Raw genomic sequence first — 27,982 nt, 5'->3', positions numbered from 1 at the left:
CCTCTCTCTTCCTCTGCTTCGTCTTTTCTTTATAGTTGTGTCCCGCATCTCTGTCTCTCTGACAGCAAATGAGAGCAGGTCAGCATGTGCTGGGTTACTTCTGCAGGCCAGATGGGATTCAATGGAGATGACATTCAGTGGATGACCCACCTGATGTAACCATAATGCAGCCAGAGATGCCTCTTCCTATCCTTTTGATAACCACAACAGAGAGGTGAACACATGTAGGTTCACACCAATGCACACATGCATAAATAAAGCCTCAAACCCATACTGATGATATAGCATTAATACTGTGAAATGGAAGCTGCTTGTGTATTTAGTAGAGCAATGGCCTTTGTCATCAACTGTAGCAATATGAACAAGGTTTCAGAAACAGCCGTGCGCTCTTGCCTCATTCCTCCCCACGCCTCTAGGTGGCAGTATTGTCATTTCAACCTCTTAAACCAGTCTTGTCTGTGCTTCAGCTTTCACAACTCCACAAAAAAAAAAAAAATCTCAACTCCTCTTCCAAAGTAGAATACTATGCCACTAAAAGCTGATCATCTCCCTTGCACTCGTTCAAGGCTGCAGAAAATATTCGCTACTACATCAAATATTCCATCTCGCAGAAGTTGCCAGAGAGCCATTCTGTGTGCATTTGATCCTGCATAAAAGCTTATGTTGTTGTCAGTTGTTCAGAAAAATTTATATTTACACAGAATCCACAACTTAACATCCACTCAACTGTACATTAACACAATAGTATTTTTTATTTTACCAGTGTTATACAGATTTATTACCAATTACTGTTTGAATGAAAATGCTCATGTGACTGTTGAGTTAAATAAAAATCAAAACTCAAAAACAATTAAATCTAAATGTAAAGAATACTTTTCAATTGCTCAACGGGACACAGCAGTTATTGTACATGACACACAGATGAAGTCATCACTGTGCTGAGGGCAATAGAAGCAGCATCATCACAACCATGAAGTCATCTACATTGGTATATTTTTATCAGGCGTTAGCCCGATGTATGTGCAGCTCTCTGTCTTGTCATATGGAGCAAGGTGTTATGGTTTGGGGTTGGTGGGAGCTTTGCGTGCAGAGCAGCACTTGTTCCAACACTGAGAGTCAGCTAGAAAGAGAGGCAATAACAGCCACATGATGTGTACAAGCGAGCAACAAACAATTAGATTCATTATTGTATCCTGGAGATGAGAGAAGTGCAACGTGGGCACTCCCCTGCTGTGACTTGGCACCCTTTGGAGACGGTGAATTATGTACACATGTACACATTTCTCACAACAATACACAAGAAGCACTTCAGATAGCCTGCCCCATTCATACACTCTTCACCCAGCCAAGCACACAGTTTACATATGTCAGTCATTGGCAAATGGCATTTAAGCATCTGGCCAACTCACCTATTCACACAGGTTTCTTATCTGCAGGCCACGTTTCCATCCTGTGATGTGAGCAGCATATCCTGCATCAGTCTGGTGTACACTCTGGTTAAAATTCTCCAAAAGGATCTTTCTCCATGTTTACAGGCCTTAGTAACATGGACATGGTTGACAGTGTAGTACATACAAAGAAACTGCCGCTTAAACTGACAGTCACCTTAAATACTGTAGTTTGGGTATTTATACACACAGGCTACATGACACCTCCTTGTGTCCTTGTTTTTCCCTCCTTCCTTGGCTGCAGGATCGTGGGTGCACCTGGACTCCCCAGCAGAGTGCTGGTCTGACAGCTAACACTGCACTATGTCACGGTGTGCACTGATTGTCTTATCTGCCCATTTATCACAGTTGAATTGGAACCAGCCTTGCCTGAAACCTGCTTTCAGACTTTGTTCGGGTGACTTGGGATGCATGATGCTGCAATTGTTGCGCTTTCAGAAATGGGGGTTCCATTGCAAATGTATTCGGGGGTTAGTTTAACATACCGAGATCCTTCATGTGTTTCATGACTGTATTTCACTGGACTGAGATAATAATGAGAATTAGCCTGCCACTAAGACATGGTGGGGGGGACTTTTATACATATTAGCCTACATGCACAATGTCTTATACTCGCACTGTTTCTGCAAACCGACGAAGAATAACTTCCTGAAAAGTGTACGTTTCTCCCACTTCAAATGGGATGATTGTAAAGCCTAAAAAATGCATCAGTGTGCGAGAAGTGGCTGGCTCCATGAGGCTGTCCACACAAGCTGTTTGCACACAAACCAGCACTGATGTCTTCTGTCAGCCCTCATTTTGGTAAACACTGATGTCTACATGAAGAAACGGAGTGACAGGTGCATGATTGAGGTACTTAAAAGCAGACACTCTCAGCGACTCTCCTCCTCTCTCCTGATCTCCCAGGGTTGCTGTGATTCTCCTCATGCATTTCTGTCCTGACATTATATGCATCAGCTCTCTTTCATCTCCTCCACTTTTTTTTTTGATCCCATTTAATTGATGTAATGCATCTTTTGCAAGCTTTAGCGTTAATTGTAAGATGGTTCTAACAGTTGATAATAGTCACCTCATTATCATTCACAGAGGCAGAATTGCCTTCTTCATTAAAAAGAAGAGTATTACTTCTTAGAAATCCAGGATAAACTTGTTTGATTCTGTTAGGCAGGTGCTGGCTTCACTAGGACTTTGCCACCTTTTCAAAGACTTTGCTTTACGAACAGGTCCGCTTAAGTGAGATCTGTAAAAGATAAACATTAAATATGCATCCAGATCTTCTGCTTGGGCGAGTGGACTGAATCTGTATGAATGGCTAATGTGTTGCTGTGACGGCAAGCAACTAGATTGATCACTCATTACGATATCTGCTCCATTGGCCATTAACACCCGCAAGGAGACTAACCATGGGCCCCATCACACACCAGGGTTAAATTGAGAGTGAAGAAGTGAAGTGTGCTTGTGTGTGTGGCAGGGGGATGAAGGAAGATTGGTTGTTGCATGATCCAAATGTGGTCAGCTATAGGCTGCTACATGCTGAATACTGGAATGACAGTGTAGGTGAGTGGGTTCAGGTGTCCTGGTATACATAAGATGTACAATACATCTCTCTAGTTTCTCACCAGGGACACTGTCGTCTGTATTTATCACACTCACTAACCACATTTGGCCATAATGCTGCAGATAAAAGCGTACCCATCTATCCAGATGGCTCTGCAATGGAGGAAAATCATATGTGTACTAATATTAGACATGGACTTCAAACTGCAGGCGTCTGTGCTCACATGTGGCTTGCCTGAGACTTTTCCTCCTGATGGCCTGTTCACTGCTGATCCAAGAGTAAGAAAGAACAACACATGTAAATTCAAGAGTGAATGAAGAGGCTGTCCACACCCATCGCTGCAGGGATGTTGTCAAAAGAACAAAATTTAATAAATCTGTCCATGACACCTACACACGCACTTTCTCTCTCTCTGTCTCTTGTGTTTTCTCTTTTCTCTCGATCACACACACCTGCCTAAGAGAAGGATTTACGTGTATTACACACAGTACATTGAACATGCCAATCACCCAACAGTGCAGCTGTCTGTGTGTTGTCTGTGAGCTGTCTGCATTCCTTTAGAAATTAACCGTGCACCTCAAATACTCTTAGACACGCAGCTTTAAATGCTAAAGTGGGGACAAATGTCGTGACAAGCTGTTCCATCAGTTACATGTCAAAATCACTCAAATACTTTTTAATTACCATAACTGAATGACTAATGCTCACCATTTTTTTAATAATATATTTATAGTTCAATGATTAATTAAGTACACACATGAACACTGAGCTGCTCTGCTATTGTGAAGTCTCACACCCTCTAACCACACTTTAATTCCAAGATTAATTTCAAGCTGTCGTACCTTTGTGTCAGACAGACAGCTGTTGTAATTTCTGTCTCTGAACCTAAGTTAACAATAAGGTTGTTGAAAATCCACAGGTGGAGAAACTACAAACACGTGTTATAATTCAAAACCCAACATATTTGTCACATTGAAATGTGTCGTATTTAAATCAGAACAAAATTTGACATATTTATAAAGTGAAGGACAGTGATTTAGATGGGCCCCTCTTCCACAGAACCCACATCACAGACAAGATCCTCAAATGGAGCAGCTTGAAGCCCAACTGTTGGAGGGCCAGTAGTTGCTGTGAGGCGATGCGTTTTTTACGGAGATGTCAGATGTGCTGGTGTTGACATGAAGCCTGTTTACTACACTGTGCTCCCTCTGTAAAGATTCTGTCCACAGAGACCTCATACGGGGTGAGGGGACCCCTATTCATCTCATCCCAAATGGGATAGCATCCTCCAGGGGAGAGGGGTGACATAGTCGCTGCCAAGGCGATGGGGAAGTCCTTCTGCTGATAATAGCAGTCGACGGGGGGAACAACCTCAGCAGGCACCAGGCCAGACAACTGCCAATCAAAGTACCTCTCCTCTTTTTCCACTTTTGGTTGCTACTGCCCCTCCTCTCTATGTACCTCTCTTTCTTCCATCTCGCCTCCTCTCCTTCTCAGTGAAAACTACAGTGTGCATACTGTGTACGATGATGTTCAGGCAAGGATTGGTCGGGGCATCGACGAAGACAAACATCAATTACAGATGTGTAATTGTGAATAATAAGGCATTTTAATGGGTCAGCTAATTGCGTATTAGCAAGGACAACAAGGAAGCTAAAGTAGAAAAACAAACCTCGGAACATTCCATCCAACTATTTTTCATCTCTTCCCTTAGTGCGTTAGATAATAAATAACAATCAACAATTGTGGATCCCTTTTACCTAATTACTAATTACCACAATGATAATTACACAACTGTGCAATGGCATGAAACAAATTGTTATGAGAATAAAGTGCAGTCCCCTCTCAATTTGTTTAATTTGTAACTTTGAGTCTAAATCATCCATCCATCAATGCTAAAAAACAAAAACAAAACAAGTTCCATGGAAGAAAGAAGAAGAAGGAATTAACAGAAAACTCTGGGACTTATGTTCTAAACAAACTGAATAACCCCCGAAGCCACAAAGCCAGATCCTAAGAAAAACAACAGCTTCTGGTCAGAGATATAGGTTTCTGAAAATAGAATACTACAGGTTCAAGTTTTCATTTATTTCATTTACAAAAAACACTCTTCGCGGTTCCATGCACAGATTAAGCACATTATCTTATTATTGATGTTATTGTTGAAGCTTTATTTTCTTATATTATATTATATTATTATATCCTTAAGTCTGTGTATACTGTCATACAAGCACTTTTAATGTTTTCAATTTTGTTATTGTTTCATTGTGTTTTTATTGTGTTATTGCTTTTATTCTGTCTTGCTGAGAAAATAATTTCCACTTGTGGTTTTATTAGAATTTCAACATAACAATATGCCCTGATTATAACATAATTAAACAGGTAATGGTGTAATGTGCACACTGTCACATATTTTGTGGTTACGAAATGTTATGTCGGTATGGCAGGAAGCACAGAGAAAACCACTCTATCACTGCATCTTTTCTCTAAAATCACTTGTAGCCTCATATTCAGAGCTGAACAGCTCTATTCTGCCGTTTCAATACTGACATTACTGCAATGTTGAGGCAGTCAGGGTGTGAGAAGGATGTAACAGAGAAAATCTGTTGTTTTGAGTGTAAACAATTTTATTCCCTTGACTGATGTCAACTTGTTATAAAGTCACACTCTGAAGTGTGCCCCATACTATAATATGTTTAATAGAAATAATACCTTACTCAGCACTAAAAACTGTAATGTTTGGCTACATTGTAACAGAAACCTTCTGACTTGTTTCACATCCAATGAGAATGTGTCTGAACGACGGACAAAAACACTGGTGTATTGATAAAAGCAGAACTGTCACCATGGCCCTGTAAAAGTGGGAGAGGTAACACCATGCTTTTGCTGCAAGCCGTCTATTAATGAGACATCACTCCATCAGAGATGGCCTGTTATGACAACTACCAGAGGCATTTTAGTGTGTGTGTGTGTGTGTGTGTGTGTGTGTGTGTGTGTGTGTGTGTGTGTGTGTGTGTGTGTGTGTGTGTGTGTGTGTGTGTGTGTGTATTTGGACAATCATGTCGCAAAACAAACACTGAATGAAGCAAATTTCTAGGATTTTTTTTTACAGACCTACAGTACATTTATCATGAATATCAACGCGAGGTACAAGACAAGAATAATTATCCCACTCTTTTGTGACAGATAATACAATCACCAGAAAGACTGCATGTACTGTTCAGCAATATCATCCCAAGAAAGCAATGGCAAAACAAAGTCAGTCTTATTGAGGTGGACCATTCGCTTCTTTTTAAAGCAGGGGAGGATTTTTACATTTACAAGTCACTGTGTGTGCGTGTGTGTGTCTTAACCAGCTGTATGTATATCAGGTATTTGCGTGTCTAAGAGTGGTATGGTATAAAAAGAAACCCCAAGACTCATAAAATATATAACACAGCCCATCTTGCAGATTTTCCGATTGGAAACATTGGCACACATACACACTCGACACGCACCCACACACTAGTATGCTATCATATCCTTAAGCAGAACCTTTAGGAAATGGTCCTACATCATGTCTTTTGAATCTGTTTCACTCTGTGACATAACATGGCTCATTCATCCCAGTGCCAAGACCCATTATTGACACTATTATTGCATGTAATACAGAACCTTTGAGCTAATGAAAAAAATATATACAGTATAGTTTTTTTTTAATTATTATGTTGTTATCTCCTGTAAATATGCCTTATAACACTGACTTTGACTTGCTCAGTAAGTCAATGATTTGTTCACTTGTTCTCCATGTAGGACTGGGAAATGTTGAAATGAATGCCACAATATTAATTTTGACTAATGAATAAACATTGTAGCAACTGGAGTAGGTGGTCGTTATAACTACTGACAGTTCCAAGCACAACGACTTATGGGAGTTTGAGTTTTCTGATGTTCTAAAATCTACAGATACATGCTGATGGCTTCGCCAGTATAATTCAGACTGCAATGCTCCTTTTCATTCAGCTTGAAAAATCTTGAAATCAATTAAAGTCTTCACTTTTTAAAAAACAGCAACCAACAGAGTTTGATCATTCTTTTTGACAAAGTGTCTCCTTCACACCCCCCCCTCTCTCTATCTCTCTCTCTCTCTCCAGTTCAGAGGCTCCAGTGATCTGTGGACTGTTTGCTCTCTCACAGCATTTCAGCTGACATGACCGAGGACTCATTTTACGAGTCTAGCAAAGTGTCTGGCATCAGCAGAACGAACACAGCATCCCCTCTTACACAATGGATTCCCCGAACTCACCAAACTCCCATAATGACCAAGTCCTTCAATCCATGGCTGTGGTTGATGTTTGGCTTGCACTGTTGCTGATATTGCCCCCTCCTCCTGCTCTCTCCTTTCAAGTCCACCCATTTGACAAAGTGAAAACAGCAACAAAAATACAAACAAAAACCTCCCCCAAGCACAGGCACGCACAGCCAAACCTGACAGTCTAATTAGTTTTAAAAGTAATTGCTCGAAATGATTAGTTGAGTTGGGCCACTTTCCCCTGTGACCTCTGAATTGGAAATATAATTGCGGCAGACAGTAATTGGCTAGCCATAGACTGTTGGTTATTGTAGTCTGTTGTGGCCGGCTGCATCATTACCAAGGCTTGGACGCGGTTCAGCTTTTGAACTACAGTGACTGAAGAGGAACACAAACACACACGCACGCAATGCTCTGCTTCCCCATGCCAGCTCTCCATCACCACTCGGGCCCATCATGCCCCGCTCTAAGGATCTAAGTTGTTTTCCATCCTGACCTCTCTTTTTTTCTGTCTTTCATTCTCTCCTCCCTTTCTTTGACCCTGCCTTCCTGTACCTTAGGGGCAAATAGACTGCTCGTCGTCAGAAAGAGAGGCTGCAAGCTCTAATCCGGAGAGGAGAATCTTCAACTTGTAGTTGCAAAAAGTGGGGGGAGCATAGAAAATGACTGTGAAGGAATAAAAGACTTGACGCGCTTAGATGGCGTGAGGGTCAGGGAATTTGCAGAAACCAATCGATCCTAATTCAAGAGATAACAGAAGAGAAAGTTGGGAAGCAGCTCTGAGCTTTCATTTACATCCAAGTGGTATGTAAAAATTCATGCCATTCATGTATGATAATTACCATGTCTTTTTGTATGCGTATCTACATGTGTGTCGCTGTCTGTGTTTGTGTGTTTCTTTGTGTATGCTCTCTCTGTTATTGCCTGGATCAGTCTGTGTCTGTTTATGTTTGTTGTGCAGAGTTTCCTTTGCTAAATTGTCTGGAAGCCGAACAGCCCCCATCAGTAAACCAGGCAGAAAGGGCGACGTATCCCACTACAGGATCCAGGACATGCCAGGGGGATAGCGCACACACACACACACACACACACACACACACACACACACACATACGCACACACACACGTACACACACTACACACACACACACACACACACACACACACACACACACACACACACACACACACACACACACACACACACACACACACAGACACGTGTACCTTATTCTCTCTGACTCATAAGAGCACACTGACTAGCTGACTAATTGACAGACCATCAGACAGAAAGACACACACACACACACACTTTTTTTTCAGTGATAAAGCCATTAGAGTTTTGATCATGCTAACGACGCAAAATCGTGACGATCTTGAGACTAGGCTCGTCTTATTAACTTGAGGTGACAAACAAGTTTACAAAACAGACTGAGGAGATGAGGCAAACTCCACACCCTCCCTTCCTGCTTTATTTCAAGCACAGAAAACACGTGTGTGTATCTGCCAATTACTATCTCCCTCTCTCTATTAAGCAAACAGGGGATATAGGTCAGGCTTGTCAGACTAAGGCCTCTGTCACACCCCCACCCCCCCACCCTTTCTGCATCACTCCTTGCCTGAGGATAGAGGTCCCATAGCTTTCCATTAGGACCCTCACTGAGTGTACTGTATGTACAGCAGAGGCCCCATTCCACATACATACACATAATCCCACCCACCCGCACCATTAGAGGGAAGAAGCACTAATAGTGTTGACTGCCTTTGGGAAAGGTGGGGGGTGGTACCAAGCCAAGGCCAAAGGCAGACTAATGTTCCTGTGAAACCCTCAGCTTCAGTCCTATTGACTTCATTCACACAATGTATTAATACAGGCAGACATATTCCAAGTGTTACTTTTGGTGTTTGGAAGTTCATAGTCTTACTTCTTTAATGAAATCTAGCAAAAGTAAAATATTGCCTTCTAAATAGTCTTTGTGTTGTTTTTTTTCTTCTCCTTTACTCTTTGATAAGTGGACTGTGGGTATTGACAGCCTGGTGTGTGTGATCATCACAACAAACTGACAGTAGGGAGCTCGATAGCCGTCCTACCCAGCCTCCAATACCATCTGTCTAGTATAGATCTCTGGAGGTTGACGCCTGTTGGTTTGGGAGATGTACACACCACAAGCCTCAAGGGCTGGCAGAACAGAGTTGGAAGGAGGTGTATCTGCCCCAATTGAAGCTGTTCAGTCATCTTCACACACAGAATAGGGACTGGTAGAGAATCCCCACTCTTTCTCATGCTCTCTTTCTCCCTCCCTGTCTCTCTCTCTCTCTCTCCCACACACACACACACACACACACACACACACACACACACACACACACACACACACACACACACACACACACACACTCACACACACACACACACACACACACACACACACACACACACACACACACACAAACACACACACACAGAAAAGCAAGAGTGATCAAACGCGACTGTGATGTCTTAATTAAGAAGTACTAACAGGCTTGATTAAAAGGAGAGAATGAAAGGATCCGTCAATGAAAGGAGCAATTCCCTTATCAGCTAACAGCAACACAAGTGGATGGTAGAGGAGGGAGAGTAAAGAAAAAGTGAAGGAGGAAAACAGGATGCAACAACAGAACAGAAATATGCAAAGAGAGGAGGAGGAGAACTGAAGCGTGACTGAGTTCGCGCAGCAGTGTGATTGATATGGCTTCAACTTAGTTAAAGTATCTTACGAGCAAAAGTTTAGTGTGATAAAGGCAACACAGGTTTTCATTAGTGACCTCCTGTGTGTTGGTGTGTCCTTAGGATAGAGATATTTTTGTTTGCAGACAGCACTAAGAGAGACATTTTGCTGTCAGAGTAATGCTGCAGCATCTGACCTAAGTTTACTTTTGGGTCACGTTCTCTACCATGGATATGAAAATAAACAAACCAGGCCATTACCAGTGACGGGCGGTTCTCTCACTCTCTTTACCCATACTTCCCGCGCTCCTCTTTCACGTGTCTCTGCACTTTTAAAGGATTCAATTAACCTGAAATGAACTAAGGAATCAAGCAAACAGATATTGCCTGTCTTCCTGTCTCTGCCACATATACAGCAATTCAATCCAGTTCCCTCTTGTTCCGTCTGCTCCCCTCCAGTTATTTCCTGTCTTCCTCTTGCTTAACGCCTTATTTTGTTTGTGCAACACTTTTAGGAAACAAAGTAGCAATGGCAAATATGAGGAACTGTGATAATAATAATAATAATAATAATAATAATAATAATAATAATAATAATAATAATAATAATAATAATAATAATGATAATAATAATAATAATGATAATAATAATGAAAATCTGTTTCTCAGAGTACTTGGCAGTACAATTACACTGCACATTGCTGTGGCTCTTAGTAAACATATGCAACAAGCCCAAGACAATAAAACTACAGCCACTGTTCATTAACTTCATAATAAGCACTCCATCAGGGTAATTTGCTGTGCTAATTTTATCACTTCGTGCAATGGGATGATTACAGTAGTTTAAAGAAACCCTTGTCTTAAAAGGCTCATACGCACAATGTGGCAGAGCAGCAACAAAAGAATGAATTTGTAATGACTGGCTTGATTTGGACACCAAGAAGGCTAAGTCATGAATGCTATCAGAAGTTATATCCAAATACAAAATGCTATGAAAAGTGAAGTGCTTTCCCAACCTGAAACCCATCATTGATATTTAGTCACACAAATGAGTGCAAATTAAGTAATTAAAATGTATAAAGATTCATAAGATTAAAAAAATATTTGTATTTTATATGTTATTTTTTTATGGATACTTAAAATAAAGTTTATGTAATGGCTTTCTATTCTATTCTAAAAAAAAAACATATGTAAATGAGGAACTATAGAGCTACTATTGATATATATATATATCTTTTTTTTTTTTTGGCTCTGGGGGGAGCTGGAGTATGTCTGATAAATTGCCTAAAGTTATGTCACTTGAGTCAGTGTCGGCTGGGGCTCAGCACTACAAGTTTGAACACGAAAAAAACAATTGGAGTGTGGAGGTAGACAGAAGTGATCTCATCAGACCTCTGTAGGTCGCTCCTCATCTCTGTCTGAGCCTGGCAGATCATGGCTACATTAGCCACTACTAGCATAACACACCTGAATTACTGACTGAACTGTCAGCAGTTGAGTTGCATTGTGGAGATAGGAAAAAAAATGTGTTGAGTAAAAAAAGACTATCTATGGCTCTGTTGCATCAATTGTGACTTTCCTAAAACAAAAAAATTGCAAAAAAAAATTAATCTGAAATGATACAGAAAACTGAGCCTGACTTTCCTTTACCACAGCATTCACTCGTATTAAAGAATTTCAATCAATATTCGACATTTGACATCAGAAACTGAGCACGACAAACAAGCTGCATACCGTAGCAACATGACGGCAATACACTTCTGTTCTGTTGTCTTCTCTTCAAAGAGGCAGCAGACACACCTCAGCCCTACTGACAGCCCACAGCCTGTCTCTGTGGTGCTGCATAGCTCAGCACAGCTGTCTGTTGTCCGTTTCTTCTGATCTCTATCTCTTCCTGCTTCACTCCCAGCCTTGTGCCCACTCAGCATGATAGTGATATACACCTCTGCCCGGTCATCTCTTTGAAACTCTGGTCTCGTGGCACAACTCAAAGTATGACAACAAAGCCGCACTTCAAGTAATATGAAGCTCAACTGTAGCCTGTATATCAGTTCATTTAAACGACCAGTCTTTACTTTAAATAGAAATTCACCTCGGGGTGGACAGTAATAGAGATTTGTATATCGGTTCACCTAAGATAGTGTGAATCAACCTTCTTCAGCTTTTTTGTCAACATTACTGATCATTGTTAATCATAAAAAATGTTCTCAACCACCAGGCCTTGAGTTACATTAGTAAACAGTCAGAGCTCCCTCTATGGGGCAGTATCTTTAAAGGGACATGCTAAGATTACTTGTCAGCATTTCAGCTGAACACTGGCACCATGTTGACACGCAGCAGATGAATATTAAACCTTGAGAAACAAAGATGCGCTTGAAGCAAAACCTTGCAGAAAAATTTTCCATATGCACTTACACACACACACACACACACACACACACACACACACACCACACACACACACACACACACACACACACACACACACACACACACACACACACACACACACAACACACACACACACACACACACACACACACACACACACACACACACACACACACACACACACACACACACACACACACACACTTACACAATCTTGAGCGTCCCTCCCAGCAGGCACAGTCACACTCAGGCAGATAATTCAGTGTCACAGGGAGCCTTGTCTGTGACCCTCTGGCCCCCTCCAGACAGGGGAAGCAGCTGGACAGGGACCCACGGCTGCCTAGAACTCACTTCCCCTGGGGAACTCTAAGGAGAAGAGTCCCTCTCTGCCTTGGAGAATGACCAGCTGAGCTTCCGCAGCTAAGTATGTGTATTTGCCAATGTCTCTGTGTCCAGGAAGGTCTGAGCAGGATGAACAGGCCTTAGAAATATACAGCAGAACAGAGGGTTATGTGAGAGTAAGCAGGAAGATGATGAAAATATGAAATCACAACCAGCTTAGTTTTTCCCTCAGGTCAGATTTCTGTAAAATTCCCACTTTCACTATACACCACTACACTCTGCTCTAGGCTGTTTAATGACCAAGTGCAGTCTTTCCTGTGTGTTTGCTTCTGTTTCAATTTTACCTGCCGTTCAGAGGTGGAAACTGCATCACTTAAGACTAATTTATTTTTGCATCATCATCTTTTTTTCAGATTTTGGATTTAATTATTTTAGGTAGCTACAAAACATGACGTGCAGCTAATGCTCTCTTTTCATCCCTCCACACTACTACCACATTACTTCCCCTGTTAAGTCTTTGTCATGCACATGCACTCCTGTAACAGTCCTGTAAGAAACCTAGTTAAACGTATACGTTTGGTCTCTCTCACACACGCACGCACATGCAGACGCATGTGCGCGCGCACACACACACACACACACACACACAATGCATTCAGTGGTGAGCAAGGCCCTTACTAAGTGCTTATTAATATTGTATGGTTAAATGGGAAATGTTGACATTTTTTCAATTGCCCTGGCAGCATGATGAAATATTGAACAATGAGAGAGCTTTTGTTTTGCCATATTACTAAAAAAGCATAAACATGAAATTAATAACAGCTTAAGGGAATGAAACATGTTTTTACTGAGGTCATAGTTTGTAGATTTAGAGATATCCCTGTTTAAAGCACACGTACAAACATCCTGGAAATATGTGATTTAGGTGCATTTCATAACCAGTTAAACAGTTAAATTCAACTACAAGTCACTATCCCAATACACTGTATGTACTGTTAGTGTTGATATGATTTGGTCTTTAATTCTGACTTGAAACCTAATTATTTGTTTGTGTTATTACTGAATGAGCACAATCCCCAATGTACACCTTGCATCTCACATTTGCCTCTCCGTGCTCTCTGCCATTAGCATTTCCACAGAGACACAGCTTTACTCGCTGCTCATGCAGTGCTGTTCCTACAGTGCTTCACCGCCACAGCCAGCACACCATAAGCTTCAAATGACAGGATGCTGTCAGTTATAAAACAATAAAATGATGAGGCCTGTATAATTGAAAAGTGTTTTATTCAAAAATGACTGGAAACAAAGTAACGTACAGTATAAACAAAGTGCATGAGTCAATCTGAGTCTGAGTCACTCTGAGTTTTTATGATCCGTCTTGTTGGGCTTTCACTGAGGGTCCCAAAACTATGCGGTGGCCAGAGCTGCGTAGGACAAAGGGCAGAACGAAATAATGGGTTAAAACAGAGATAAGACTCATGTAATGACAAAATAAAGCACTTCCAACCATTATGTACAATACATTATCTCACTTCTTGGACACATTTGCTAATATGGCTTTTAATGATGTGTTTGACTTCATAGAAGATCTTGTTATTTCATCAGCTGTCGTAATAGGGCCTCCAGTGGAGTGTCGCTGTCCAATCAGATGGGCAGAAGGTTGGCTGACCTGTTTCCAGGGTCGTGGTTGCTATGACATCCCGTGACATGACAACACAGCAGAATGGAAAGCTAGACAATATGTTGTCCAGGCTTTGGTCAATCAGACACACTTGCTTTGAACTTCCAACTGACTCACATCTCTGCACTGTGCTTATAATGGCCATACTGGACTGATTAAAAAAAAAAAAAAAAACCCAAATAAAAAAAAAAAAAACATCATCATATATGGCTTGGCCAGGAGCTCAACACCTAGCACAGTCAGAGCCCATGTATGAGAGACATAACAACACTAATGCCCTGACTTTCCAAATATTGATTTGAATACTTGACAACACATGTATAGTACACCTTCCCTGTTACCTTTAAGCAAACACGCCCTCGGATGAGGGCATAGGGAACTGGGCCATAACTCCTCGAGTCAGTGGAATTCCTAAGGTTATCCCCTTCTAGCCATACATGGCCTTTTGGAACCTGAAAATATCACAAAACACAAAAAGGGGCAAAAAATGATTATGAAATAGACTGTTTTACTGCAAAACAAAGGAATCAAATAGAAAGCAACACTCTGAAATTGCAGCACTACTTAACTTTAACTTTAAGTGAGTTGATCTATTATGTAGTGAGAATCTACCTTAACCCCACCCCCTACTCCTAAACAGTCGGCTCAGCCGTCCCTCCCTCCTCAGCCTATCTTAACGTCAACCTGCCTGTCCCTCTTTAACCCCGCACCGTCTTAGGAGAGGGGTCATGGGTAACGGGCAGGGTCGGGAGGGATTTAGAAGAACTTCAAACGGGGTCATTAGGCTGTTGGCTGAGATCTGCGCCCCTCTTACCCAGGGAGGGCAAAGCTAGAGAGGGGCCTGAGATAGCTGGGCAGGGAGAGAGGGAGAGACAGAGGGAAAGAGAGAGAGAGAGGGAGAGAGAGAAGGACAGAGAGAGAAAGAGGGAGAAAAGAGGGCTAAGCTGCGGCTAACAGCAGTGTCCAAGGGTCTCCACCGCGGTCCGACCTGCCAGTGGGGCAGTCATCCAAGCGGGCTCTAATTCACAGTGACACCAATTATGATTAATCTCATCACTTTAGAAGAGTAGGCTTGTCAAGGCCCTAATTAAGTGCGCTGTCCCCCCTATATGTGCAGACAGGATCAACAACACATTATATTGTCATAATGGGCATCACAATCCACGAGTCTATTTTTGTGTTGCCTAACTTTTTAACGGCAAAAGTCCTCTAGAGGAAAGAGAATAATATGAATAAAGAAAAAGAATATTGTCCACACTGAGGTGACGTTACATCTTCGCCTCAGCTCGTATTCCTTATTCCTATCACCCAGCTCTCTGATTACAGTTTTCAAACCTACAGTGGGATGCTGCGTTTCATTTCATATTCGATAATTGAGACAGATGACGTGACATAATCATGAGCCAGTGACATGTTGACCTAACATGAGGTAAACAACTCACTAAATAACGACGACACAAATGAATATCATTAAAGGAGTCATCTGAGAACCATATGTCAGCATGCTGGATTCCCACCATTACACCTCATTAACATGGTAACATATGCTGGCTCCCAAGCACAGGAAAAAGAAACACCACCGTTTGTCATCTGTCAAACCAGAATCCCGTTTCTCCTCATCTTCCCCTTAAAAAGACAATTCATTTTCATCACTCATCCTAAAGACGTTGAGGTTTGATAAAGAAATTTCAGGTGTTTATCCAGAATTTGGTAAAATCATTGCTGAATGGACAGCCTTAACACAAAAACACTTCATTTCTTGATAATAGGATGCTTTTCACAGCCGCTCTTGATCACTTCAGCTCTGTTACAGTCAATCAATCCAATCAACAATGGCAAAAGACGGGACTTTGATTCTCATAAAACAAATAGAAGAACTTAAGCTTGAGTGAAGACAAGAATACCTTAAAGATCAACCAGGCAATGTTTCAGAAAAGTGAGAGAGTGAAGAAGTCTGAAATCTGAACCGCTGTACTGTGGGCAGCATGAGGATAAAAGCTTGTGCATACCACCTTGCAAGTCCCAGGTGTGAACAAGGAAAAAAAAAAAAAAAACATAGTGAGCCACAGGCAAACTTCTGAACAAAAACTACAGCAGTGTAAAGCACTATCCTTGACCGAGTTTCTCAAAATTAAATGCTGTTTCAAAACACGTGTAAATCACCATAAAACCATGAGCCTCACTTGTTTCCCTGCATGCATATCATTACTCTCTTTAAGAGGTTTCTTTGTAGACATGGTGGTGAGGAAATACTTGAGTCATTCGTCACTTTAGCACACAAAAAGTATCAACATGTCTCATTTTGACAGTGGAGCAGATGATGTTTCCAACCACACACACCCCCATAGAATAGATCCATGTAGGCCCAACACACGAGTTGTAGTATCTACACATGGAGTCACTTTAATCTGCCCTGCCGGCAGCTCCTGTTTGATGGATGGCAGAGATCCTGTGGATGTAGGCTGGGTCAACACAAGGCATTGTGTACCTGTCAGATGTGTCAAGATGAGCTGAAACTGGAGCTCTCCTCACTGCGGAGGTGTGTTGTTTAACAGCCACACTATTACAGTGCTCATTATGTTAACATGATTGAGGTGGTGAATTATGTTCTGCTTAAATACATACAGGCTTATAGAATTCATCTTTCACCATATTGCTCTGTCCATCTTTACAGCAAAAAAACAGATCATATCTCTCTCACCCTCTGTCTGTCTCTCTCTTTGCTATAATATTAGGGATCAAGTGTCATTGTTTTGACACAATAGCTCAGACACAGAAATGATTCCTAAAAGGTGACAGGGCAATTAGTCTCCTGTTGGATCTCTGAGGGTAGAGAGGACCTGTCTGTCTGTCAGAACAAAAAAAGGAGGTGATGACAGCATCTAACACCGCCTTCCAAAATTCATCTTTACAGGTCCACCCATATTGTCTCACACCATCCTAATAGTCACACAAAAACACATACATTCTCTGGGGGGGGGGGTAAAAATTCCCCTAAGGGAACCCCAACATTTATGTGAACAGCGGGTATTTTCTCAGTTATCTCAAATGCTGTTACATAAAGCCAGTGATTTTGCTCCTGGGTGTAAAAAAAATTAACACAAATTTAAAAATAGCTTAGTGACAATCAGCTTTGTGAAGACTTAATGGTTATTTCAAGCTTACCACCTTCTTTGTGAAGCTCATGACGGGAACAGTTTAGGGTAGCAAAACAAAGAATTACAAATACACATGCAGAATATCCCATATTTTTACCACAGCACAACACTTTTTTTCCAGGGTGGGACAATTCCCTCCGTAAACATCAACCCTCATCATCATCCTATTCCTGCTGCATAATGAATCCAAACAAAACCCAGGTACATTTGTTCTACTAGTGATGTTGGAGGCTTACTGTACAAATATCACTTTTAGCTTTGCACTACTTTACAGTTTGAAAACAATCATTTGATCTGGTAAAATGAATAGAACAAATATGTAAGGTTGCGACCATTTGAAAAATATATGGCTGATATGAACACATTATTGATGTCAGCAATCCCTACTTGACAAATTAAGCAGTTTTACTTTTTCAAACATAAGATGAGATGATTGGTCAATTAATCAATTAGTTGATGGACAGAAAATTAATCAGTAACAATTTTGATGATCAACTAAGCCTGTCTTTTGTTTAATCAAGCAAAAAATGACAAATTTTCTGTTACCAGCTTCTCAAATGTGAGGAGTTGCTGCTTTTTCTTTTTTAACCAGTGTTAACTGAATATCTTTGCATATAGGTCTGTTAGCCAGATAAAAGGGGGATCACACTGTTGCAAAGTCAGGCCTTAAAAATGTGTCAGTCAGAAGACAGAACATCTGATTCGCAAAATCTCTAATACATGTCATACTTATTGTTGGTGTGAAGCATAGACTGTAAAAGAGGGACGTAACCTCTGTGACATCCCCCATAAATCTCATAGGTCTTTTTAAGCTCAGAGTGGGTTGCCCCGCCAATGACATCTTGGCAGTACCTGCCTCTGCCTCAAGTTGCCATTCAAGGGACTACCGTATTCGTCACTTTGGCATCCCTTTTCAGCCTTGGAGGTTGCCACTTGGTATGAAGCAGATCCCCATGAACGTGATTGAGATTAACTGACTGTAGGAAACTGAAGAAAGATTTACAAAGTGACCTGAAGCACAGAAAACTACATGCCACCAATATGTCATCATAAATTGACTGATTTAGGTAGCTGTGGGATATAAATAAATAAAAGTGGAGCATCCAAAATGACAAGAGGTCAATAAGCTTTATCCTACACTTCATGGGAAAGCCAAAATATAGCAGGTCTCCACCTAGTGGCAAGTTTAAAAATGACTTGAACTGAGACTTGAATCCATAACTACATCCTGGGATCATGAAGCCCAATGCAACAATGTCACCTATTACAAGTTCATTTCCCTGTATGTGGAGGTGAAGCTAACAGAAGAGGAAATCTCTTTATTTCTCATTTCATTTGTTGAATGACACTTACAGGCTTGGCCTTATGCTATGTTTCACTGAACCCATTCAACAGTCTGCCCACAGCCTATAAAATACACAATAAATTCAAAAACATGCAACATAAACGCAACCTCTGGTTTGCAGACGTATGTACGCTCTGTCTCTCTTCCTCTCTCTCTCTCTCACACACACACACACACACGCACACACCTCCGCCCACCCATCAGTCTGTCCATTCGGCTGGCACTAACTCTAACAGGCTTCAGAGAGATTGCAGGCCTGAGCTGTGGGCGTTGGGGAGAGTAGTAATAGAAAAGCAATGACAGTGGTTTCAGCAGCAGAACCCCTGCTCACTCTCTGGTTTTATCACTGTTCTGAGGAAATATAGGTGTTGTCAAAAGCTGATATTTTGACCAATGACACAAAATGGATGTGTGCGGTCTAAAATGTAAACAACTGTGATAGTCTATAGACTGTGGTACAAACACAAAGAAAACCAAAGACAAACAGAGAGACAGTTTTGCATTAGGCATAGAGATTCTGTTTGTCATTTTAGGGTGAAACAAACTATCAAGTCTTTTGCTGTAAACGCATTATTCATTCATACTTTCACTATATCTTTTTAACCTTTTTTCTTCCATAGAGACTCTTTGAGTTGCAGGAAGCAAAACAGTAAAACTGCCACCAGGAACTGTACTTGGTAAAGCAGGTAATCACAGGAAATGTATACAAGCAAAGCAGCTGAAAAGCATTAAACATTCATCAAATATGGGTTTGTATGATGTAACATACTCACATATGTATGGACCTTGAACATATCTGATGGGGCACTTGTGCAGACTTTGTCTCCCTCCAACCCAATTACTCTTTTACAGATGTTCATATTTGGGTCATATGGACTTTTTGCAATTACTATATCACCCCTGAAAAGAAAGCATAAACACAAGCACTTAATTTGACACAACTCAGGGTGCATTCACAGAAAATGCTAAATATCTTGAATTATCAATGATGTATTGTGTATCTGTAGGAAATTGCTGACATCCTTTCCTTTACTCGTTTGAGAAAAGAAAAGGAAAAAAATGGTCACAAATTTTCCAGTTAATCAAAAATGTAAACTGTGAAATATTACTTATACATAAAACATATTCCAACATGGTTATTGTCTCCTTTTTTGCCATGAGTCCACTGACTGGAACTCACTTTTGTATTTTGCAAAGATGACGACTCATCCGCTCAGAGAAGACTATATCATAGTTAACAATGGTAGGTTCCATGGATGGACCAGAGCACTGAAGCAACAAAAACAACAACAAAAAACACAATTATTTCTTCTACATAAATGGATGAAATTAATTTGAGAAAAAAATATCAGTTATTAATCAATTCTGTAATATTAAAAAATACCAACCACCACAAATTCTCCAATGTATTCGAAGGCACAATGTGCAATGCAGCCATACTGGACTGTGTAGCCCACAAACCCCAAGGTCTTCCCCAGCGCACGGCGGAACATCTCCACCTACAGCAAAAAACACAACCATAAGTTATGGCATAATGTAAAATGTGTATAGCTATCAAGTGCTTTATATATACAGTGGTGAAAAATGATTCAGTGTCTGATACATTTATGGTAGGCTTATGTCCTTTACAGGATTTCTAAAAACAAAAGCTGTTTGGGGTTTAATTTTTAAAAGTGTGGACAAGGTTGTCACAGTTGGCCTACTGCTAAAATGGCACATTCCCTGGTGTTTCATTCTCAGAGGCTGAGCAGCCAGTTCACACCAGAAAACTGCCCTGAACTTTGATCCAGTGTAGGATGGACCAATCAACACCTTGTGCTGAGGTGATGGACAAACACAGAAGCTGTGACACATCCAGCCAAGCAGCTCCGCAACGTCTGCAGCTAGTCCCTGACACTGTGCTGCCTCCACTACCACCACAATCATTAGAACAGTTATCAACTTCTGTCAGCACCATAGAAACACAAAGACAACCCAGCGCCCAACCTCTCGCCCTGCAAACACTGTCACACAAACACACACAAGGACTATCCGTGTGTCTTCTGAGCAAACATCCCAGCCACACTCAGGTTATTGACTTTTACTCAAGCTGCAACCTGTTGGATGGACAGAAGAAAGTAAGTCAATCTTTGCACACAACCATGCAGGGTGCGTACGCAGGTGCACCTGCGCACGCACGCGCACCTGCGCACGCACGCGCACACACGCGCACCTGCGCACACACACACACACACACACACACACACACACACACACACACACACACACACACACACACACACACACACAAACAAACAAACAAACAAACAAACAAACAAACAAACAGAACTGTATGTTTAGAAAAGAATAGATACAACTTGGCTTAGAGGTTAGTATGTACTTCAAACATTTTTGGTTCAGGGCGCTGTCCTGCCAGTCCACCACAGGGTAAAGAAATCTTTTTCTCTGTCTCCCCCATTCCTTCTGTCTCTTTCCCTATTTCTCTCTCCATGTCTTCTCTCCCTCCCAGGGTATTATTAACCAAAGCAAGCAGAGCGGAAACCAAAGCCCCAAATCCTCAGAGCTCTGGGAATGACTTCCCAAAGATGGACATGGATTAGACCCCCAATTTCTCCCTTGCCCCCCTTCTCCCTAGGTCCCCAACAGACCGGGTGTCAGGTGGCTCTCCCAAGCCCTGCCAAAGGTGTTACCCCTAATCCCATTACCCCCCTCCACTCTTCTCACACACAAACAGACGCACAATGCTCTCTCATTCATGCCAACTATATTCCACCTATTAAACCCTCTATCTATTCTTTCATCCCTAGCATGGTTTGTCTCTTTGGCCCATTCGACATCCTCTCTGATCCAAAAAAGACCAACTCTATCCTTTTGCCTCCCTGTGTGCTGCTACTTCGCTCTTCCCTCTGTTCCATGATCACCCCTGGCAACCCTCATGCTTTTTGCCGCCACTGTGAATGACAGTGCTCGAGCAGGTGAGGGGGGACATATATACTCTCAGCACAGTGCCCAAATGAAGTGCCCCTTTCCAGTCGCAGCCTGCTCCTGTCTCTTGTTCCGTTCCACAGGAATTATAAACTCAATCCTCCCTCAGCTGGTACAGTAACACCTCTGGCCCTATAATTCCTCTGTTGGGAAGCAAGTGGTCTAAAGGTTAATGTGAATCTCAGGTCTGTACTACGGCAACATATTCTATTCGTCTCGCTCTCCATTTCCTCCGCCAGTATCTCTGTCATTGCGGTACTGTAATGCACTCTCAGACATGATCTCACATGTGCACTTCCTTCTGCTAGGCTGGGGATCAGGAATCTTTGCTAGCACTCATTCGCAAAGCACAGTGGACAGCCTCCCGTACAGCTGCCCTCATATCTCTCTTTCAGCCCCCCCACCCACCCACCCACCCACCCCCATTCCAGTGTGCATTCATCATAGGTAGGGATTAAGGGACTTTGCATAACAAGATCACACGGCCAGTGACTGATATCAAGAGAGTCCATATGCAGCCGCCTGGTTTTCTGAGGCACCCTCTGTCATTGATAGTGTGTCTGTGTGTGTGCATGTGGTGTGATGTGGCGTGAATGTGCACAGACAATAGCATTACCTATGTGTTTCATAAAAAGGGTATATGTGAGCTGCAGTGACTCCTTTGGGATTCAGAATGAGGTGGACATCCACAGAGACCTCTGATTGGATCTCTATTACCTCTAATTCTCCCGACCAAAGAGTCAGGCAACCCACACTATCGCTTGGCCCTAATACCCAGCACATGTGTGTGTTGGGGGTTACCAACATTAATTGAATGCTGTATTACAGCTGTAAATTAACACAAAGTCCCTCTGTTAATCCAGGATTACACGCTAAACATGTTCATGGGAAAACAAAGAAAGTCAGTGCAGCCCTCTCTGCTGAACCATCTGTGGCCACCAGCCTCCCGTGGTCACAGCACAGCGCTACAGTGGCGAAAAGAAGGGATCTCAAATGAATAGCTGCCGATGGAAACACCTCATTGTGTGTTTAACTCTGCGATCCTCTTACTGGGGTTGCTCAGCCCACTCGGGGCAGAGCAATCACAAGTAAATGAATTGAAAAAAAAACACAAACAAAAAACTTTTTTTTTTTTTGTTGCAATATCAAGTATGAGCATAAAGTGCAGCAGTACTGGAGATGCCCATCATTGTGTCCACCCAGCTGTCAAAAGCGTTTTAAGTGAACAATTTGAGACCCTGCAACAATAAAACGTGAAGGAGGTGTAATTCCGTCATCTGCACTGACATAAATAAAGAGGCTACCTGAATGTCGCTATGACTGACACATCCACAAGAAAATGTAAAGAGTCTCTCAAAAACTCAGAAGCATTTGGCAAATTGTAATTGTTCTTTCATAGGAGTAAAAGTGATGCTTCTTCAGGGCAGAAACAATGAAATGACCTTGGCAATACTCAAGGAAATTGTCTTATCATCAAAGACTGGTGGCAAATACATCAACACAATGACACGTCTTAAAGTTTGAGACTTAAAGATAACTAGTGTATCATTAAGGTCGTTAATTCAACAAAAAATATGTTCACTATAATTTACACATGGGGAAAAACTTGCACACAGTTCCACTAAGTTTGGCTAATTCAAAACAATCTGATCATTGTCACTGATGTATTTCAAAGGAAACAGGAACAGCGAGCAAAAAATAAATTAAACAAATAATAAAGCAAAGCAAACAACACCGTCAAAATTGATCCCTAATTAAATACACATTATTGAAGCAATAAGGAAATATTCAAAAAGGAATTACTGCCACTGGTCTCAAGAGATTTGAACCTGCCATTGGCTGAGTAGTGTTAATTGATATACATGGCCAGTCTATTAGAACCACAAAGAGAATTTCAATCCAAACAGCACACAAGGGCCTTGCAGTAGACTCCTTACACAACTAAATTAGGAAAACATGGGCTGAGAGAGAGCTGGGCAACAGGGGGGCTAAGAGGCTTACAAGTCCCTTGTCAGATATTCTTCTTCTCCCTAAGGATCCCAGATGGAAGGGAGTCTGGAGGTGCAGGCAGCACCAGAGAAGGGACGAATCCCACCTCTGATGTCTTCCTCTGAGCAGCAGAAGGCAGAGGAGGGTGGGGCATTAGTCCTGTTGCGCAGAGCTTGATTTGATCTTAATGTGAGCTATAAAGAGGAGGAGGTTTGGCAACCAGGGGGGTCTGTTTCAACTATCAGTCCAATCAGAGATAATCCTGCTGATTTAGACGCAGACACCTGGCTGGACGGAGAGTGACAGATGTAAAAGTCTCAGTCACAGAGTATGATGTCTAGCCCCCATTTCTTCTAGGTCTGCCTTCTATCAGAGGATTAATTGAAGAGACTGATCTCCATATTGCTCTTTTCATTGTTGCTCACGGCAACACAGCCGTGAAACAGCTGAGCGAGGTTACTATTTGAGGAGCTGAGGGTTTAAATCTACAATCAATGGGTCAGGCAGTGCAAATAATAGCCAAGTGATATGAATACAACTGCTATGAATTGAAAGGAAGTGTGGGTTGACAGAGTCCCCAGCCAATTACACTGAATGGAAAAATCAGCAACTAAGTCTTATTGTATTGACCACAAGCGAATGCGTGCTGCTGGCCTGGTGCTGAAAGAGCTGAGAGATCTTATCTGGTGTTGTATCATATTCACAAAGGAGTTGGTGTTTTGCTCTGACCAGCTTATGACAAAGCCTGATGTATACCTCAGCAGAAAAGCCAACCTATGATTTTTAAGAATGTGATTTCCTTTAATTCTAAATGAGTATGCTTTTGGTATTTTTTTCATAGTCTATTTTTCTCCTATCCCGTAGGTCAAGATAAATATAGCGTGCTGTATTTCAACAGGAAAAAATCTCAGGAAACCAAAATAAAGCTATTCAAACAATATGAGATGATAAATGTATGGAAAAAGTCAAATCTTTAGACTAAATTAGCTGTGTACAAAACCCATCCTCTGCTTATTGTACTTGCACCCTTAGAATATTACTTTCCTTTCAACGCTAACAAAACAAATATAGTGCATGTTGATGATAATCTTGCCTCCTCCAGACACAAGCGGTCAACTGCTTCTCGGAGTTCTTCCCTGATGGCAGAATTAAACTGAAGGAACCAAAACAGTCTGACCAGGAAAGATCTGACATGTTATGACTGCTGCCATTATATAGCTCAATCAGATACAGCTACTGAAAGAACTGAAAAAAACACTGTAGCAAAAACATGAACAGATGACACGTCGAAAACGGAGAAAATTACGTTATTTTTGTACAATTAGGCTGCCGTGTTTACACTGCCACACACTGTATTGTGCTACAGAACCCAAGGGTTCAATTAGGATTTACCAGCATTAAGAATTAGGTGACTGGCACTGTGCAGAGGAGTTTCCACATTGGTGTATGGGCATCCTGCACGTTGCACTGCTGAACCAGGCTCTCCTCCGTCTGAGATGCAGGTCAGTCAGTGCATCTTATTTGTCTCATATAAGCTTTCTACAATGCCCAGTGTTGTCAGTCATGATATATTCCCTTGGTCCCCTGTCAGCACATATAAATCTCAACAGTGCTGTCAAAACAGCAGGACTGCCTCTGCTAAGAGCATTTGTAAAGTGAGCAGTTGGGCGATTGCTTCCCCTGGAGCCTAACAGTATCCTGTGATCTTGTGCTGCCTCTGGCCTCTCTCTGCCACACAAAGCTTTTTCACAGCTGTCTTAAGGATTATACTGATCACTCATCAGTTAACCAGTATTAATAGTGGACATTACACAGTACAAAAGAAACTGGCCTCTCCCCTACCAGTGGTTCACCTAATCTGACAGAACATTCAGAGCTCTCGAATATGGATACGTCAATAGGCCTTTTTCATTGCAGACATTTTGACTTCTCATAGTAGGAAAAACACTCTATCTGACATTAAAGTGTCCCATCGCAGTGTGACAGTGAGCCATCAAGCACAATACTAGGACCCTGTAACCAAAGCAGCTTAATGGAATTTATCCATCATGAATTTTATTATTAACACCTGTGCTTCTCCTTGCGTGACATGTCAAAATGTAGAAAGTGAAAAAGGTCCATTAGCTGCTGAGCACAGTGCTGCATTACATTTCACATTTTAGTCCTGGACCTCATGTATGAGCTCTTTTAGTTTTTGTTAATGTTGGAGACCTCAGCGTGCAGAAGAGTAATCGCAACGTGCTCAGTTATTATGAATAGATTTTGCTGTTATAATACTTGATTGTGTGTTGTAAAATAGACTCATATTGTATTTGAATGCCAATTCGATATTTTAGATAATATCAATCTTATTTTCTAGATATTAACATGTATTCTGGACCACTCTGAGTTAAAAATAATATCAAACATTAGATAAATGTCATATTGCACTTAAATCCAACTTTTTTGATGATGGTAAAATCTAGGATATTTTTGTTGTGTTTAAAAATACAAAAACGCTCAAAATGGAAGAGATAGTCATATAATATATAATATTTTATATACATATATTGGACCTCAAATGCTCAAGTTTACTACTATGTTTCAGGGAAAAAAGTCTTACCAGTAATAAGAATGTATTTCAAATTAGAAGATGCCAGTGGGTCATTATCAGGTTACTCAGGTGGATTGGTGTGGAGCAGGTATTAGAAGGAACAGTCTGTGTTGGTGTTATCAGCTTTAAGAGTAGTGCTCATTGGTCTGTGACCATTACTCAAAACTTTCAAAGTGTGAGTGACATTCAGAAGAAGCTGATGCTCACCACTTCTATCTGTCTGCAGCTATCCTTGAGCTGCAGTGGTTTCCCTCTGTATGTCTGTAACGCTCTGCATGTTTCTCCCGCACCTTTACACCTGCTGCGCCCTCTGAACTGAATGTGACTGGGGAAGTGATGCACAGGGATTCGCAGTGACACTCACTGTCAGCTTAAAATGACTACAGTGCTTTAGGCTTGGGCGATATCCAAAATGTGATATCTCAATACAGTCCAGCGGTGCTGCCACTAAACAGCAGTTCAAAGTTTTATTTGTAACATAACATGGTGACATTGTACAGTAAGCAAAACAATGAATTGAGGCTCAAACTCTGCAGCAGGTTAGACTGTGCAAAACTGCAAAAAAAAAAAAAAATTTTGCATATGGTGGGAGATAACACGTTATTCCATATCATCAAGGCCTACCCAAGCATACAGTGCATATAACCATGAATACACATAAAGTAGTTTACATAGAGCTGCTACCATGTGCCCAGGCACATGAAGCTGCTCTCTGTTATGATGCACTTTTACAAATACAATCCATGGTCTATTTATTACATTACATTACATAAGACCGACCATAACATAAGGATGTAAGTTGGAAGACAGTTTTTGACTGATTGATTTAGTCTTTCTTTATATAGGCCATGGATACGCTATACGCTCTTGCAGCACAGTACTTTGTAGCCAGCAACAACAAGCATTTCTGCTCTGTTTTAACATTTAGAATTTACAAAGTGGATCCTAAAAAACAGCTCAGTTTCTGGCAATTACGGCTGCTTTACATATAAGGAGGAATAATGTCACTCATGTAGATGTTGCTGTGTGTTTTAAAACACTGAGACTATACTCCTTGTTACACACAGTTTTAATCAGGTTTCAAAAGTTCTGTGACACATACGCCATTACCCAGTAAACCATTTTAGTCTGATTCTTGCTTTTTGAATATATTTTCCAAAACAATATTGTGTAATGTTGTGCTATGAAATAACAAGGTCACAGCCGCAGCAAGCAGGAGTCACAAGAAGTCATTAGGCATTTAATAGCTTCTGGTTAATGCCAAGCACACATACACTCACGGTTTTTGTTTAAAGCACAGAAATATTCCATGCAACAGCAGCTTATAGCAGCGGAGCTGTACTCACCTGTGAATGTGTGATTCAATGCTCTGACCATGCACTTCACAGAACAAATTGAACTTCCCTTTGACAGCTTCCGGAAGCGACGCCGTAACAATCACTGCCCTCATTGGTCGAGCTCTACCAAAGTCTTTTATGATTGGACAATACGCTC

General features: G+C 41.4%; 1 protein-coding gene across 1 annotated transcript; it reads right to left on the bottom strand.

The window, feature by feature from the left end:
• Positions 1-14,004: 14,004 nt before the first annotated feature.
• On the bottom strand, positions 14,005-27,967 carry immp1l (inner mitochondrial membrane peptidase subunit 1). Its single transcript, XM_056384614.1, has 6 exons — positions 27,835-27,967; positions 20,310-20,420; positions 20,102-20,190; positions 19,695-19,821; positions 14,760-14,870; positions 14,005-14,161 (listed from the first exon to the last, which is right to left on the bottom strand). The coding sequence occupies exons 2-6, from the start codon at positions 20,412-20,414 to the stop codon at positions 14,075-14,077; spliced, it is 519 nt and encodes a 172-aa protein (XP_056240589.1). The 5' UTR covers positions 20,415-20,420; positions 27,835-27,967; the 3' UTR covers positions 14,005-14,074.
• Positions 27,968-27,982: the final 15 nt, after the last annotated feature.

Source organism: Seriola aureovittata, chromosome 1 (genome assembly GCF_021018895.1).
Source record: "Seriola aureovittata isolate HTS-2021-v1 ecotype China chromosome 1, ASM2101889v1, whole genome shotgun sequence".
NCBI classification, from domain to species: Eukaryota; Metazoa; Chordata; class Actinopteri; order Carangiformes; family Carangidae; genus Seriola; species Seriola aureovittata.
Note: the sequence above shows the minus strand (reverse complement) of the source record. Positions and strands in the feature narration are given on the sequence as shown.